The 16760-nt window shown below is 41.6% G+C and overlaps 5 protein-coding genes across 5 annotated transcripts; 1 reads left to right on the plus strand and 4 right to left on the minus strand.

Moving 5' to 3' along the window:
* The first annotated feature begins 1414 nt into the window (after positions 1 to 1414).
* On the plus strand, positions 1415 to 2508 carry LOC132937416 (uncharacterized). The gene is made up of 2 exons (XM_061004239.1): positions 1415 to 2217; positions 2322 to 2508. The coding sequence occupies exons 1-2, from the start codon at positions 1444 to 1446 to the stop codon at positions 2367 to 2369; spliced, it is 822 nt and encodes a 273-aa protein (XP_060860222.1). The 5' UTR covers positions 1415 to 1443; the 3' UTR covers positions 2370 to 2508.
* A 2939-nt stretch (positions 2509 to 5447) lies between these two features.
* LOC132953047 (uncharacterized) lies at positions 5448 to 6644 on the minus strand. The gene has a single exon (XM_061025598.1). It carries the CDS (start codon positions 6642 to 6644, stop codon positions 5448 to 5450), a length of 1197 nt encoding a protein of 398 aa, XP_060881581.1.
* Positions 6645 to 8307: 1663 nt separating this feature from the next.
* LOC132953055 (uncharacterized) lies at positions 8308 to 8856 on the minus strand. Its single transcript, XM_061025606.1, has one exon. It carries the CDS (start codon positions 8854 to 8856, stop codon positions 8308 to 8310), a length of 549 nt encoding a protein of 182 aa, XP_060881589.1.
* Positions 8857 to 14301: 5445 nt separating this feature from the next.
* On the minus strand, positions 14302 to 14892 carry LOC132953062 (uncharacterized). The gene is made up of 3 exons (XM_061025613.1): positions 14762 to 14892; positions 14465 to 14705; positions 14302 to 14402 (listed from the first exon to the last, which is right to left on the minus strand). Exons 1-3 carry the CDS (start codon positions 14813 to 14815, stop codon positions 14302 to 14304), a joined length of 396 nt encoding a protein of 131 aa, XP_060881596.1. The 5' UTR covers positions 14816 to 14892.
* Positions 14893 to 15082: 190 nt separating this feature from the next.
* LOC132953068 (uncharacterized) lies at positions 15083 to 16162 on the minus strand. Its single transcript, XM_061025616.1, has 3 exons — positions 16090 to 16162; positions 15413 to 16013; positions 15083 to 15110 (listed from the first exon to the last, which is right to left on the minus strand). The coding sequence occupies exons 1-3, from the start codon at positions 16160 to 16162 to the stop codon at positions 15083 to 15085; spliced, it is 702 nt and encodes a 233-aa protein (XP_060881599.1).
* Positions 16163 to 16760: the final 598 nt, after the last annotated feature.

Raw genomic sequence — 16760 nt, forward strand, 5'->3', positions numbered from 1 at the left:
ATGTAAATTGTAAGTTATCTTAAGTAATAGTTATTTTTAATTAATTAATTATAACTATTATGTTCACGGATGTATCAAGTTCAAGTTTAATGTATAATAAGTATAAATGTACTTACATTTTGAAGCAGCAACGCAAAAAATAAAAACCGGTGCAAGTTAGTATCACAGTTTGAAATTAAGGTGATTTTCACAACAACAATTTATTAACATAACCTAAAAATATTATCAATTATCTTAGTGCACAACTCCGAAACACATGTCTACCACTATAAAACACAACAAATACGTCATTATTACTAAAACTAAAACTTCCAACAATGCTATTTTCAATTACCCCTATTTACAATTACCCCCCTTGACCCTATATTTAATTATTTTACACAACATTTTAATTTGCACAAATATTTTTTTAATCATAAATAAAACAAAAAAAAAAAAATAATAATAATAATAAAAAAATTGCTTTTAAAATGAAAAATGTTCCTTGAATAAAAAAATGCACTTCTGTCGAGTTATATTTAAGTAGGGTGAAAAGGCCGACTCCGGATACCCCCCGCTTCACCACCCCCACCTGTATCACGCCTGTCTGTGCCACCCCCACCACGCTCCCCGCGCATACCACGCCAGCCTGCGCCACCCCCACCCCCCTCCCCGCCGATACCGTACCAGCCTGCGCTGCCCCGGCTCCACCCCGCCCATACCTCGGTAACGTGCGCCATACCAGACCAAACCCCCGCTTCACCACCCTCCCCGCCCATACCACGACGGCCTGCGCCACCCCCACCCCCCTCCGATACCGAACCAGCCTGCGCCACCCCGCCTCCACCCCGCCCATACCTCGGTAACGTGTGGCATACCAGCCCAAACCCCCGCCTTACCGCCCCCGGCCATACCACGCCAGCCTGCATCACCCCCACCCCCTCCCCACCGATACCGTACCAGCCTGCGCCGCCCCGGCCCCACCCCACCCATATCTCGGTAACGTTGATCGCGGTGAATAGCCCTCCGCCTCACCTCCTACCAATACATACGCCATCACCACCCCACTCCGCCCGTACCTCGGTAGCGTTGATCGCGGTGGATAACCCCCCGCCTCACCCCGACACATCACCACACCACCCGCCCATTAGACGCTCACCGCGCGGCGGCCGCCCCGTCCGTCACGCGGACGGACTCATCGGCCGACGTCCGCTCGACCCGTATATCACCGACGGTGGCGCCATCTATCCGATAATCGGATGGACGCGGTTTTTCGAATTTTATCATATTATATTTCAATATTACCATGTTAAAACGTTACTCCCACCACTTATTCTGCACGCCGTGAATAGATTAAGTTGAAATAATGGATTTCGTACCCGTCAAGTTAATTATTTAACGCAAGCCAGTAACACTGCAACCACTTAACGTGGAACTAGTGCGTTTAATTCTGACGGTGAAAATATGACTGGAAAAATTCAAAAAATCATCTCGGAGGCTTGCAGTGAACGCGAGGGCAAAAATATGCAACGCTCGGCGACCGTGCCACCGCCTAACGATTTAATCGACTGTTCAAGCTTTGTCATTGACTTTTCGGGTCGCAAATCTATCAACATTGGACTTGACGCCTCGGACGTTTTCAACGTGTGCGTTCAGATTATAACGCCGTCGAGGCATGTGTGTATAACAAGTGTATTCTTACATAGAATTTTCTCACTCCTACCATACATACTCCCGAATATATCCAATCCACCGGTTAAAAGCCGTGAGAGACTTTTTCTCAAAGACGAGAATAACACGCTTTCCAGAACTACATATCGCGGTGAAAGTATGCTCGTGCTCGAATCGCATCTACAACAAGGATGCCGTGTGCTGTTGAGTGAGCGCGATCTATTAAGAATACACGAGATACGATGGGCCGTCAGCGAATCGATCTCCCGAAAATCTAACGTAACGCGCTGCGCGGTTATGGTGCAAATCGATCAGATAGCTACACATTTGAACACTAATGTGTATGTCGATAAATCGTCTACCGTAGAAGAAATTACTACAGTCACCAGTAATATACATAATGACCTCCACACGATGAATATATTTCCAAATAGTGAGAACAGTTTCATAAACCAGATAAAATTGATGGCCAAAAAACAGCTGGCATTGTGTTGGACGGGCAATATTCAAAATAACAGTATAGGCTACGTGCCGAGTAATGGTGGTGTCGGTGCAGACATTGAAGAGGTGATTATTATACAGTATTAGACATAATATTATTATATAATATTATATCTTATAATATTATACATTTATACGCAAACCTAATATATATGTATAATTTTTCACAGATTTTCGGGTACCATGAAAACGAGGGGCCTGCGGTGTACACATATTAAGATTGTCGTTGTTGACAGTCACATCATCGACCTTGGCATTCCGGCTGCTGACCAAGGATAATAATATTAAGGCGAAACACATGTATATCACGTTATAATTTGTATATATGTATATATATGTACCATATGTGTGTGAGATCGGGATACTATTCTCCTCACCACACCATAATTGTGTTACACATATTATTATTATTATTATTGTTGTTATTATAAAATGTGATTTATACCCGCGCTGTACCATACATATATATATATATTATATTATCAAATATAATATTCATTATATTACATTTCACTAAAAAAAAAAGACGTATTTTTCTTTATTATTTAATTTATTACAAAAACATAATTACAAATATTCTATATTATAATATGTATTATTTTTATATAATATATAAGCGTCGTATACATCCTATGGTAAAATATGGACACATATATACCGTACAAGAGTCGGATGTATTTTTATAATAAGTTAATTATTATAGTTTTCTAACTTCACCGGTAAACGGGTTGTATTGAATTACGCGATCGTGAATAACCAGACACGAAGCTCCCGGGTTTGGTGACCTCGGACATGACTTGCGACATGACCTCCGTCTACAACTACGGACCTTATATTAGCACTAGGTGCTAGTCAAGAGCCGCAGAGGGTTACGACCGCCAACCGACGGACCGCCCCACACTCTCGTATGGCCAGAGGGCCGCCGGGGACTGACGATCGCACGTCGTCTAAGGACCACGAGCACCGAGCACACGTTTCTACGGCATGCGCGTACCATCCGACTAGGGCATACAGGTGCCTTTCGTCACCTTGGTGGGGCCGCAATCTATCCAAGTTGCTTTCCGTTTTTGGTCACGGACAACCTTCGCTGCATATAGCCCCAACGATAAGCTGGATGAGCGCTAAGGTGAAGTCCTGCTTCCTCGGCCGGCTGTCACCGTGCGAGTCCGCCTGACTCCATCCACTTAGCAGCTTTCTCCTGGCCAAGCGTGCGGCCTTTTCCCACATAGTATGCTCCTGCAAACTGCCACTCCGAAACCAAACCGTCGTCGATCGCGGGCAGTGTCCACACGCAATCGACGTGTGAGGGCTCGGTGTCAATTTCTCAACACCGAGGGGCCCCCTCACATCCCGAAGCACCATTCTCACCTCCCGTTAGGTAAGGTACATCAATGGTGGGATGCTCGGATGAAGCTTCGTCGGCGGCTTGCCTCAGCTTGTGATCCTCCCGAGATTTGGGCCACGTACCGCGGGCTCACGGTGGGCCCAGCTCCGCCTCCCAGAGGCGTCACCAGGTGGCTAAGCCCAGTGACCGACCCACTCTTCATGAGGTCGCGGTCAAAACCTCGAAACTCGCCATCATGGCGTCACCAGGTGGTTAAGCCCAGTGACCAACCCGCTCTTCTCGAGGTCGCGGTTAGAACCTCCAACGCCCTAATCCCCGAGGGTTTCGGTGCGTCCACGCCCCAGGCGTCGGCCCCGACTGGCCAAAACCCCTTTTAGTCGCCTTCTACGACAAGCAGGGAATACTGATGCAGAATTCTGTAAGGCCCCTGCAGCAGGGCCTAACTACTCGTCCCTGACGTATGAGCGCAACCCGGGCCAGAACGCGCTCGAGCGTGTTCCCCCTTTTCTGCCGCTTACGCCATATGTGCTCATCGGGAACACCCCGAGACGATGCCTTCCATCTCTTGATGGAGCAGCGTTCTGACCCATGAGGTCGATTTAGACCTTATTCTTTCCTTCTTTGTTTCTATCGGTCAGATCTATTGGTAAGAGCTTCCTTAGCAAAAACGACCAGTGCCTCGTACGACCTCTTTGTCGAAAGAAAGGCTCCATCCGCTGGAGGCCAAGCAATTCCATCCTGTCTGAGTGTTCTTTTTAGCTTGAGTCGTGCAGATTTTGTTCTCGGGCAAAATCTGAGAACGTGCCTGACCGTTTCTGGCCCCTTATCGCATTCACAGATGGGGTCTGGCGCAAGCGTAAAGGAATGTAACTTGACCCTGAAGTCCCCATGACCGGTGAGGAACTGTGTTGTCCAGTGATCCAGTACCATCGGTAGGCTGCACCTATGCCTTACCGAAGGTATCATCTTCTGGGTCCAGCTGCCCTTATCAGAATTTTCGTATCGTGTCTGCCATTCCATCATCAGGCCCTCAGTTCGAGTGGCAAATTCATCCTGGGTGATTTTTAACCGGGAACTGGCCCATTTCAGGGCTTGGAATCTTATCTCCAGATCTAAGGGGAGGGTGCCTGCCACTACTGCAAGACAGTTGGTAGGCGAAGTGTCGTACGCGCTTGTCATGGCAAGCAGTGGCGCTCTTTGGGCTGATAGCAGCTTTTTCTTACTTTTTTCGAGCTTTGATCCCGCGGCCCATGTTTCTGCTGCGTATGTCACTCGGGGCAGAAACACGCCTTTATAAATTGTACGGGCTGCAGTGCGTCCCATGCCCCACTTCGCCGAGTACAACGCTCTCAAACGGCTGTACATCAATGTTGATTTTTTGCTGACCGAGACGACGTGGTCCCAATAGCTTCTCCTTGGGTCCAGGACTACCCCCAAGTACTTTGCAGTGGAAGATGCCGTAATTTTAGGGGCATTGTTATCCGTGCCGAAGCCTACGGTATACCCTGGTTTAAGTCCACCTTTTAACGATAGGAGCTGGGTCTTGCTTGCCGAGAACTCAAGCTTAAAATCAACAGCCCAAGCTTTGAGTTTGTCAAGCTCATATTCAATGCGGCGAAAAGCTGTGTGTGGCCTGGCTGCCCCGGCCATAATGAATAACGTGAATAACCAGACAGTAGTGTTATAAATTATGTAGAGGGTGGTCACACTGACCCCCCCCCCCCCCCCCCCCCCCCAATAAATCCAAGTAGGTACTCTCACAACAATTGTAGGAGTAGCCAACGGGCAGAGCAAGACGCAGTACGTCCGTGTAATTAAAAACTGTTGTAAATTTAGTAATTTGTTGATTGTTAATCTTTTGTTACTCAAAGAGTCAATGTTAAAATAAAGTGTTAGGTAATCAAACGTTTAAGACGTGCTGAGTTCGATGATTTCAATCTGACAGTGGTCTTTAACAGTAGGCAGCCGTGTTAGCGGGAAAGTTATTGGATGCTTCTATTTCAAGACGGAGATCCACGTTAGAAATTTTCGCATCGTCGGTTTGTCGTGAACAATCTATGCAGATAAATGGTCCCAACTCTTTATATTTTTCTCTCGACAGGCACGGTTGAGAGTTATCCCGCTCGTAATAATGTTTTTGGAAATCGATATAATTTTGATAGAACATCGTAAACAGGTTTTTGTCGAAACTCTCGTTGAAATCCTCGTACGGGTATTCGATTGAATTAATATATGCTTTAACGTTTGTCAGTGAACACGCATCGTAGTCACTGCTATAACCGTCCGACACGCTCCCCAGCGTATTGGTGAGAAAAGCGATTATTAAACACCTAGGTTTTTCAACTTGTGAACACGTTTTAACCATCCAAGAGTGTTTGCTCGTTTGCGGTAGATTTGGGTACACGCAAAGTTCCCAATTTCGAAAAGCGCAATTTATCATTTTTTTGCTATCAATGATTTTCATTAGCTTCAACCTCTCCCGATCGTCGACTTTGATCACTGGTACTTTCCACAACACTCGCGTTAGCTGAACTTTGACTTTAGCCACCATAGCCTTAACCGCCTCGGTAGCCATGTCGCCGCCTACCACGCTGGTGTAGTGTAGCGCGCTCGCATCCGACATCGATCTGTTCAATATCAGTTGTTGGCTGCAATTTATCAGTATACGCTTGTAGTCCTCGCAGAAACCGAAAACATGTTTTAACGGGATACAGCCGCTGAACGTGTCGTCTTTCATGAAATTGACATTTTTGTTAGTGATATCCCAAGCGGCGTTTTGCAAGATATTTTCATCGGCGGGCGAATACGAGCAATACCCCTTCATGGCACTGGTAATCCCCGGCTTCTTAACCCGCTGTACTTCTGTAGAGTTTATTTCGTATTTCATCTCGGTAAACAAATTAGTAAAACCGTTATGCGCGATAGTTATCTCAGTTTTAAGTCCTTCAGGCCTCGTTATTTTACCCTCTATATAGATAAAACTATCGCTCGGCAGCGTGTGTGCATCTCGATTTTGAATGGAAATGCGAATTTCATCGCCATTGTTTAGCGCGGACGAGGAAAACGGTAAAAACGAATGTAAAAACATTTCCCGTATCGGAGATTCGTTGACGTACGCTCCGCCCACATCCAAGAATGATTTGTCCATAGTGTGCGCGTAATATTAATACGTAATATATATTTATTTGGCGGCAATTAAGCGTAAAAATTTACGATTAACTAATGTCAAATTGTTATTTTTTTTAATACTATTAACTTTTTTACGTACGGGGACCTTGATGAACTGCGGTGTTCGTCTGTCGACAGCCGTAGCTTTAATGCGAGCATCGCCATTGACGACCGCGTATTTATCAACATTAAACTTCAAACCCATTTTTTATAAGGAGCCGAACGTTCACAGTCTCACCACGAAAATCAATCGATTTTCCGTTTTAGTCAGTCAACGACACTCGCACGTAATCAATCGTATTTGTTTTCAGTTTATAAAGCACGCAATACTTCGGTATTTCGACTATTTTATATCCAGGCGGGACGACCGGATAAAATTCGTGTATCGTGTGCGATTGTCGCCCGTTGTCGAATGAACCCAAAGCCAAGTTGCATTCGACTTTTATCGTGTTGACATTCATAATTTTCACCACACGATCGGATTCATGTCTACGATCGCATGCCAAAATTCTCCTGTCGAAGCCCAATAACGGTGCAATGCTATCGTCAACGTTTAAGTCGATTTCACTATTACAATGCAGTGTACATTTCAGCGTACTGTTATCGGTCGACAAACTAAAAAAACGTACGCCGACGTCTTTCAAAAGTTCCCGTATTTTAGCTTCCAAAGCAATTATTTCGTAACAACCGGTTGGAATTTTAATTTTAGTGGTCACTCGCTGGCTACCGTGAATAACATGCAGAGTATCGCATCCAGCCCCAACGTTGGGTATGGAATTATATGTTTGTATACTCAGAAGACCGATTTCTGATTTACTCCCCACTTCTACGGGCGGGAAAAAATTACATTCCAATTCGGAGCTGGTACCGCTCAACGAAACTGTTTGAGACGACATTTCACAGACACTATGCAATTTATCGAAAATGTTAATAACGATAATAATATAATTATTTTTGCTTTGCGGTTAAAAATTTTAAACATAAATGCCCGCAGTTAAAAGTATTGTACGTCTGTTCACTCGCGTAGTTATATTCGATATCGCAACCTTTAAAATATTTTTCCAACTCTGACGGTGGGCGGAGATTGCCAAAGCTGTCGAAGTATATAACTAATTTCCCGATTTTTTTATAGCACACCCAATGCGTACCCTTATTTTTTTCAAAGTCTAGATTGACGACCGCGGCTTCTACGTGTCTAGGCGCGGCGGGCAACTTGTCGATGCAATATACGCCTCTGAAATGAGGTATTTTCGAGAGTTTAGCGTATTCACTAATTTCGAAATCGTAAAGGGCGCGATTGGGTAGAGTTAGTTTTTTGACGTCGACGATTTTTTATTAGATTTAATTTTTCGCAATTTATTTTTTATTTTTTTACCCGCGGCCGGTTTCTTGCGTTTCTTGATCATTTTTTTCCCAGACCCGCTGCCGACACATTTCCGCGAAGCAATAGCGTTAGATTTCCGCGCGATAGTATACGAACCCGCGCTTTTATACGGGCTTAGATACACGCCTTTACCTAAATGCACGGATGAGCCGGTCTTCGATCTAATGCCTCGAATAGTTCTAACGATGTTAGCAACACCGCCGGCCAGCGTTCCGAGTGCTGAAAGTCCCGCCAAAACCGGAATTAAAGTTAAAGAGCCTCATGTTTTCGGAACTCTAATGACACAAGGTGGTTTATTCTTATTTTTTTTCGATCGGGCGCCCGCAGACTTCACATGTTTTTGCGCGACAGTTGATTTAATTAAGCTGCTCATATTCGGTGTTCCGACACAAGATTTTATCGATTTTTTTAACGCTTTTTTGCACACACCAACAATATTAGCAAATCCACATCCGGCACCGATTTTCCGTTTAGCCTTCATACCCGTAGTTACAAGCCACGCGGCAGCTTTTTCTTTATAATCAGCGTCTTGCGCCCTCACTCTGCTCCAAGCACTTTCTTCCAAAATTCTGTCCGCCACGCCGCGTACGGGCAAAGAATCACTTTTATCGTAAGCTATATCGTGTTCTCTGCACGCCGAATCCAAACCGTTTATTCCTGGCTGGCCAAGAGCGAGTCTTTTTTTTAAATTTGTCCCAGGACCACAATATTGATACCCGGGGATATGAAGTTCGATCGGTAGACTATTTATTACGATGTTCAGCAGACCTGCACCACTATTGGTCTTGACCTTCGAACGTGACAACATTATATGAGCACCTCGCTCGAACGTCACGTGTATTTATACAATGCGATTCGTAGACCAAGTGATAAAGCTCAAAGTCGACAATATCGACCCGCTATCGTTATGTAATAACGGGGCTGCGGGACGTCCACCGAGACACGGCCCGCTGTTTCCAAACACGATACGCGCGCTCATTGTAGGTCCGTCCGGGTGCGGTAAAACAAATCTTATTTTCACGCTATTGGTTCACGAGAACGGAATTAAATTTGAAAATGTATATATTTATTCGAAAACGCTGGATCAAGCTAAATATGTAATGCTCGGTGAGATCTTGAACGGTGTTCCGGGCATTAAATTATTTAAATTCAGAGACAACGAAACGGTGATTCAACCGGAAAAAGCCCTACCTAACTCAGTTTTCCTGTTCGACGATGTAATAACGGAAAATCACGGTATCATCCGATCATACTTTGCCAGATCTAGACACAATCTAATAGATGTGTGTTATTTAGCGCAATCGTATTCGCGGGTACCGAAACAGCTAATACGCGATAACGCGAATTTTATTATACTTTTCAAGCAAGACGAGTTGAATTTAAAGCATGTATACGACGAGCATTGTTCCGGAGACATCAAATACTCGGAGTTTAAAGATTTTTGCATGGCTTGCTGGCGGGGAGGCAGATTCGAATTCGTTGTTATCAATAGCGAAAATGAGCGCGATAATGGTCGGTATAGGCACGATTTCGAAAAGTATGTCGTTATATAATAAGGCGACACACAGAAATTAGCTGCATTAACTCGGGATCATGGATAAGGTGAACAACTCGCCTGCAGTATCAACGCCTACGATATTGACGGATATAATTCAAGCGAGGGCAAATATAAAACAGAAATATAACTCGTTAAAAACGGGTAAATTTGAAACGGATGCGTTAATTAATAACACATTTAGTTCGATTATCGGGCCTCTGAGCGAGATAAAATCGAATATCAAAAGGTCGCCTGTACAGACGTCCCCACCACCGCCGTCCGCCCTGTCGACGAGGGCGTCGACGTTACCAGATGTGGGTTATGACGTGAACCGTTCCCCACCACTTCAATCCACGCCTACATCTTATAAAGATTTGAATGCACGTTTTGGACCTTGGACTAAATCGGGGTTGGACAGAATATACGGACCTAAACAATTAATAAACAACATATTCGGATTGGGTAATAAAGAAATACAATTTATCGATAACGTGATAAACATAGGAGGTAATACACGTACATACCCAGTGACGGGCGGACTTATTGATTTATTATTCCTGAAGTCTCCAAAGTCGAGAAAATATACGGAACCAGATTTAAATACATACAAACTGATCTTAATTCAGACAACGGCTCATAGAACGTTAAACGGCGAACGTATTCGTAAATCTGGAGGGTTAAAATATAAAATAATTTCAAATTTGTTTTCGGGGGAAAATAATATTACTACTGGTGCGGGTATTAACATGCGATTGCAAAAACACAATATAATATATTGGAATAAACCTAACGAGTTGGTCGATAGACTACGTCTATTGTATTCATCTCTCGCCGCGGGTAACACGGGGGTTCGTAACGAAATAATATCGATTTGTGAAGTTGGTCGAAGCGCGAATATTGAAAAAAATTCCCAATGTCTAAACGTGCAATCGCGGCGGAACTTCACGCGGCGGCCCGAAGAAACTACCCGAGACGTCATGTCGTCGTTTACGGCAAAAACGATTTATTCCAAGCCGACCTCGCTGACATGCAACAATACTCCGCTGTGAATAAATCATATAGATTTATCCTGATAATTATTGACTGTTTTACTAAACGGGTGTGGGCTACGGCCTTGAAGACTAAAAAAGGTGTAGAAGTCGCGGCTGTCGCTAGTAAAATCTTCGCACAGAATAGTCCTAACTGTGCTTTTTTTTTTTAACTGTTACACGTTGATCAGGGGACAGAATTCTACAATAAAAATTTTAAAGATTTAATAAAAAAGCACAATATAAAAATGTATAGTACTTTCAGTGTGCTCAAAGCTACTATAGTAGAAAGGGTTATTCGTACAATTAAGGGGCGAATGTTTAAAGAATTCACTAGCAGAGGTTCACACGCGTGGATCGCGATTTTGCCCTCGGTAATCGATGACTATAATAATTCGACACACAGAACTATCGGGATGACTCCGATGCAGGCTGATGCACACCCGACGCGTGTAAAATTAAATTACGATGTTGAAAAAACCGTGAAAACAAAATTTTTCGTTGGAGACAAAGTTCGCATTAGCGTGTACAAGGGCGTTTTCACCAAAGGGTATTTACCCAATTGGTCTGCGGAGATATTTACTATTATTAAAGTGAATAAGACTTCGCCTAGCACATTTATTCTTCAAGATTATACGGGGAACCCGATCGCCGGAGGGTTTTACGCCGAAGAAATACACAAAACATTGTGGCCCGACGATTATCTGGTGGAAAAAATAATTCGTACCAAAGACCGGCGTGTATTCGTTCGCTGGCTAGGTTTTACGGACGAGCATAATAGTTGGATAAATAAGGCCGATCTTAAAATATGATCACAGTTACCACGGGGCAATGGACGCGTTTGGAGGTGACGGCCAGCCGGTTGAATAAAGTCATCGCGGATATGGGGGAAAAATATGAAAAAGAACTCGCGTCACACGTCGATTTAATCGAGATAAATGACGCGAAAATTACTACACTTGGCGAAAAGTTTACAAAGGAACTAGCTATACATAGTAATATATCCGTGGCGAACGAGAAAAAAATCTCGACGCTTGGCGACGGAGCTCGAGTGATTGAAATGAAAATAATGCACTTAGAATCGACGTTCGTGACGTCGTTTGATAATTATTTTTCGGAAAACAATAATAAAATTGAATCTCTAATCGAATCAGTTGATATTGCTAATAAAAACATTAAAGATTTGAAAACTAACTTGGTGAATGCATACTCCAGGATAATTATACTCGAGGATGGGATCGATGGGTATCAGTATTCATTGAAAGCTTCCGCTAGTAAGACGTTATAATATATATCTATATATTATAATATAGCAATAGCAATCGCGTGAATTATGTCGTCAGCTATTCTAGATATCCAGTGCGTGCTAGGTCCGAACTCGAAATACATGATAAAAGAAATATCGGTAGTGGACTTAGAGGGGTTGGCTAGTCAACACTGGATTTTTAAACACTCGCGAACACCCAATACGGCGAAAATCGAAGCTGTCAATATGTGGCTGTTCGCCACTATCACCAACTTTCATCGGATTGTGGAGATGTCCAATATACAGAAATCCCGCGGATTTTGAATTCACTACATTTCGAATGCATTTACGTGAAAGGCGAGGAAAAGCGACAGATCATAGAAGGATTCCTTCCCGATGTCAAAATTTGCGAGATGGGTGGAGATTTGGACTGTCCACGACTAGATCAACTACACGAGCCCGAGTTTGTCGGAAATATACAACACGAACCGTGTTGTTTACACCATAAGAATTTAAATCATACACAGTGTACATATAACCGAGTTTTCAAATTGTTGAAATGGTTTAAAAAAAATACGTGAAATAATATGCTATATAATATATAATATTTCTGAAATAAATATATATTATATTATATAATCGTGTATGGTGTTTTATTACACAAATATGTGTGTGTATTTATGTATATATATATATATAATTGGCATCTGGGTCCTACGTTCACATGGTCTCACGGCCGACTCCGCATTCCTTAACAATTCTTTTAAAAATAATTTGTAGAATAATATAATATAATTTATATATACACGATATCATTATATTCCACCCTTAAATTTATATTATGGGTACGAATATCGAGATTTTACCACACAAATAAGCCACATCTGGGTGGACATAGACGGGGTATGAAGTACCCCGCCAGCCTGCGTCGGCGTCCCGGCGGACGCACATGATCAAGACAATGACCGTCGGGCGATCCGACGGATGCACGTGGTCAAGACCACACATTCCGGTATACGACGCGCAGGATCCGCTCGAAGATCGACCTTTTTTTACTGTAATTTACACATGTGTGTATATCAATCGGTGTACCCGCTCAAAAATTGCGCACGCCGAACGGTGTAGGTGGGGGTGGACGTCGATGACGATAATTTTGGACGCATAACCGCTGTCCACTCAATATTAAATCAGTCCTATTTTCTCTGCAGTACATAACAGACCTCTCCAGATATTATCAGTCACCAGTTCAATTCATAAATATTACAACACCTCCGTACGAATAAAGTGAGTTTTATTTAATTATTATTATATACTGTTTAAGTCTAATGCCGGCGGTGAATTTTTATATCTTATGTAAAATTAACAGACAATATTTTTATTTTTTTTTAGTTCTACATTCATTATCATTCAACGACGACATTACACGACACTACACACACGTCTTATTTGTCAGAAATCTATGTGAGTTAATTTTTACCTACTCTAATAATAAAAATGGGTATTCTCGCTATGCGACTGCGTTTAAATAATTTACTTTTTTCCTAACGTTTATTTTTTCTGTTCACAGTTAATTATGGATGTTTTAAATTCGCTCCAGCGGCAGGCTAATGTGTTGAATCTATCTATCGGAGAGCTCACAAAGGATGTCGAATACCGTGTACAATCAATGAATAATGTGGAGACGAAATTTGGGACGGCTGTGGCGTGCGTCGTACAAGATCCGGCTGGCGGTGGGACAATCAACGTATTTCTCCCCAAGTCGATGCAATTGTCGAGTGATGAAATACGACGGTACAATCAACATGAGGTTGACCCAGTGAACCTCATTTTTCGGGGGATGAGTAAAAGGAGTTTTATTATTAAATTCGTACCCGCTTAAGCTCGTTTTTCGGGTGATGTCTAATGTAACTTTAAAAAAAAAATTATAAATATTTGTATGTCTTGTTTAATAAAAAAATTTTAAAATATGTTATTATTCTCATTTTATCTAGATCTTATAATTTTAAGGGACGTATAATATAATTATATACATTTAACAAGTTATATAATTATTCTGTCCGAGATGAGTTGGTTTTAAAAAATATATTATTTAATAATTATTATAAGGTTTATCCTCGTAAATATGAGGTGGTGGTGAAATATTTTATATTTATAAGGTTTTATTATTTAATAGTCGATATTTTTATACGCATTTAGGAGACGTATAATATAATTGTATACATTTTATTAAATATTTATAAGGTTTATATTTATAACAATATCGATACGCATTTAATGAGTCGTATAATATTTACATATAATAATTATAAAGAGTACTCGACGCCTTGACGTCATAATAATAATTGGTATTCTACGGTGATAATCTATTATCTAGATTAGGGGGAAAAAAAAGAGAGACTTCAGTGTTCTAAATAATAATATTTTATTTACACAAAATTACAACTACATTTCTGAGTTAAATTTCGATAGCATTTTTTTTTTCCAGTGTTGAATGTTTTCTCGATCCCACCCGGAGTCACTGATATAACCAGATTGTTCGTTATCTGAAAATATGAGTAATTTTATAGTAATTCTATTGCGATTTTATTTATACATTAATACTTACGTAGTGCATCTCCACCGCTTGCGAAATTGCCGGATATTAGGAACATATCGAAAACAGGTGGGATATACCAATCCGGCGTCGAGCACGGAAATGGTTGTCCGTCCGGTTCCCAAGAATCGGGAGATTTCCACGGAAATCGCTGGCCGGGATTAAATCCTAACGATTCTTGCACGATCTCGGGTTCGACTATACGTAGCGTATAGTCATCCGGATTGTAAGACTCTCGAAATAATTGCGGTGACTAAAAATAAAATAAATTTTAATTTAAGTAGAGTGGTACAAAATAATAAAACTTACCATGCATCGAGTCTTGGGAACACGGTTGAAAAATGAACACTCCTCTGACGACATATTAATATATCGTATTATTACACGTTCGTAAATGGTTAACTCCAAAGACTGACTGATGAAGTGCTAGCCATCAGAACGCCGCCGTATATAGTCATATAAATCTTCGCTCCACCCCGTCCACTTCTTATCGCAGTGCGAATGAGTGGGGTTTTTTTTAAAAATAATAATAATAATGTTGTCAATACATCGGTATTATATATAGGATAAGTATGTATGCAGATAAGGGTGAGTATAAGATAAGATAAGATAATGATGAGATCAAATATGTTAAGGATTGAAAGATGAATCTGTGATACTAAAATAATAATTTAAAAAAAACGAGATTAAATATAAAAATGGTGTTAATATAATATTTTAGCATCGTACACTCACATATTTTTATATACAGCAGGGGTATTTCACGATTATACAATTTATACAGTTATTTTAATAGGTTATAAATATATATATATGTATATACAGATATGAGATCATTTAACAATAATAATAATAATAATAATAATAATAACAATAATAATAACAATGATAATAATAATTTAGTAATTTGCGAGGTTATGTCCGTGTGCGTACGTACAAATGTTATCTGGTAGCACATACCGTTTATCATCGGCCCTGTTTAAAACTAGTTTCATAGATCTTATTGTGCGTAACTCGTGCTTAAACGAGCGTATAGAGACATTTTCCCTATACGGCGTGAACGGCATGTAGCTGTAAACGTGGGATGGAGGTGTGACCGCCGCCGCCGCCGTGGAACGAGTTGCAGAGGTTGAGGCGTTCCGATGTATTTGGGCGACAGCTTTCAGCGCAGAGTCGGCGGCGAACATTTTTCCCATACTAGCGTCGAATTCGTCGTCGCACTCGTCGGATTCCGCATCGTCATCCACGTCGGCGAATAAGCACCGCTTATGTTCGGCGAAAGTGAGGTGGTTTCTGATCACGTGTCCCATAACACCCTTCGCACGAATTGTGACCTCCTGTTCCACGTCATAGGCATACGATTTGGATCGTAAAGCTACGAATTCGTAGACCGTCCTGGAACCACACTCGAATTTGAATAGGCCCGGAATACGTTTCCGTGCAGTTGTGTAACACTTATGATCTTGAGGGAAATTTGAGGTGTCCATAAACTCCATCAAATTGGGATTTTTTATTAGGTCAGCGAAGAAATCGTTCGTCGTCACGCGGTAGAATAGTGAATCTGAAACATGTAATAATAATAATAATAATATTATATAAAAACTGCATAAGTCTGCACGAATTTTATATAGACGTACCAGTATCGGTATAAAGCAGCTCGATCTTATCTCCGTAATGTCGTTTCATAACATCGTAATGAAACCCGTACATCAAAACTTTGCTCAGTTCTAGTACGGCGAATCCTATGTAGATCGGCTTACAAAAATCTACTTCTTTATTATGTTGTGTGACCACCGAGAGATTTTCATTATATGTCGTACAGTACTTGAACGTCAGTCGGTTTATTAGCTTCCGCATCCTGCGCGGGCACGATACAAGTTCTAAGTCGAATCGTAGACGCATGTTCTCCATTGTTTTCCCTGCGTACACACAGTAGACGTTATGTAAAGTTTAAGTAGTTCAAAGTTCGGAAAAAAATAAAAAAAAAAAATTTTTTTTTTTTTGTAAAATTTATAAATAACATACCGAACACGGAATTGTTTAAATCTTTAAAAAACTTTTCTTCGAATTTGTTGATCGCCCGCCTGCGTAATTCCGTGTTGAGGTTTATATACGGGGCCAGCCATGGAGATTGTCGGAACTCCAACACTCGGTGCGTCTGAAATGTACAAAAAAGTTAATAAGATCTGTATACGCATTATAATAATATTAATAATCACTTTTTCGACTACGACACCGTTGGCCATGGCTTGTTTCAAATTCATATAAGAACCACGTAGTTCTCTTTCCGCAGAAATGTAACCATCAA

This window comes from Metopolophium dirhodum, chromosome 1 (assembly GCF_019925205.1).
Source record: "Metopolophium dirhodum isolate CAU chromosome 1, ASM1992520v1, whole genome shotgun sequence".
In the NCBI taxonomy this organism is placed as follows: Eukaryota; Metazoa; Arthropoda; class Insecta; order Hemiptera; family Aphididae; genus Metopolophium; species Metopolophium dirhodum.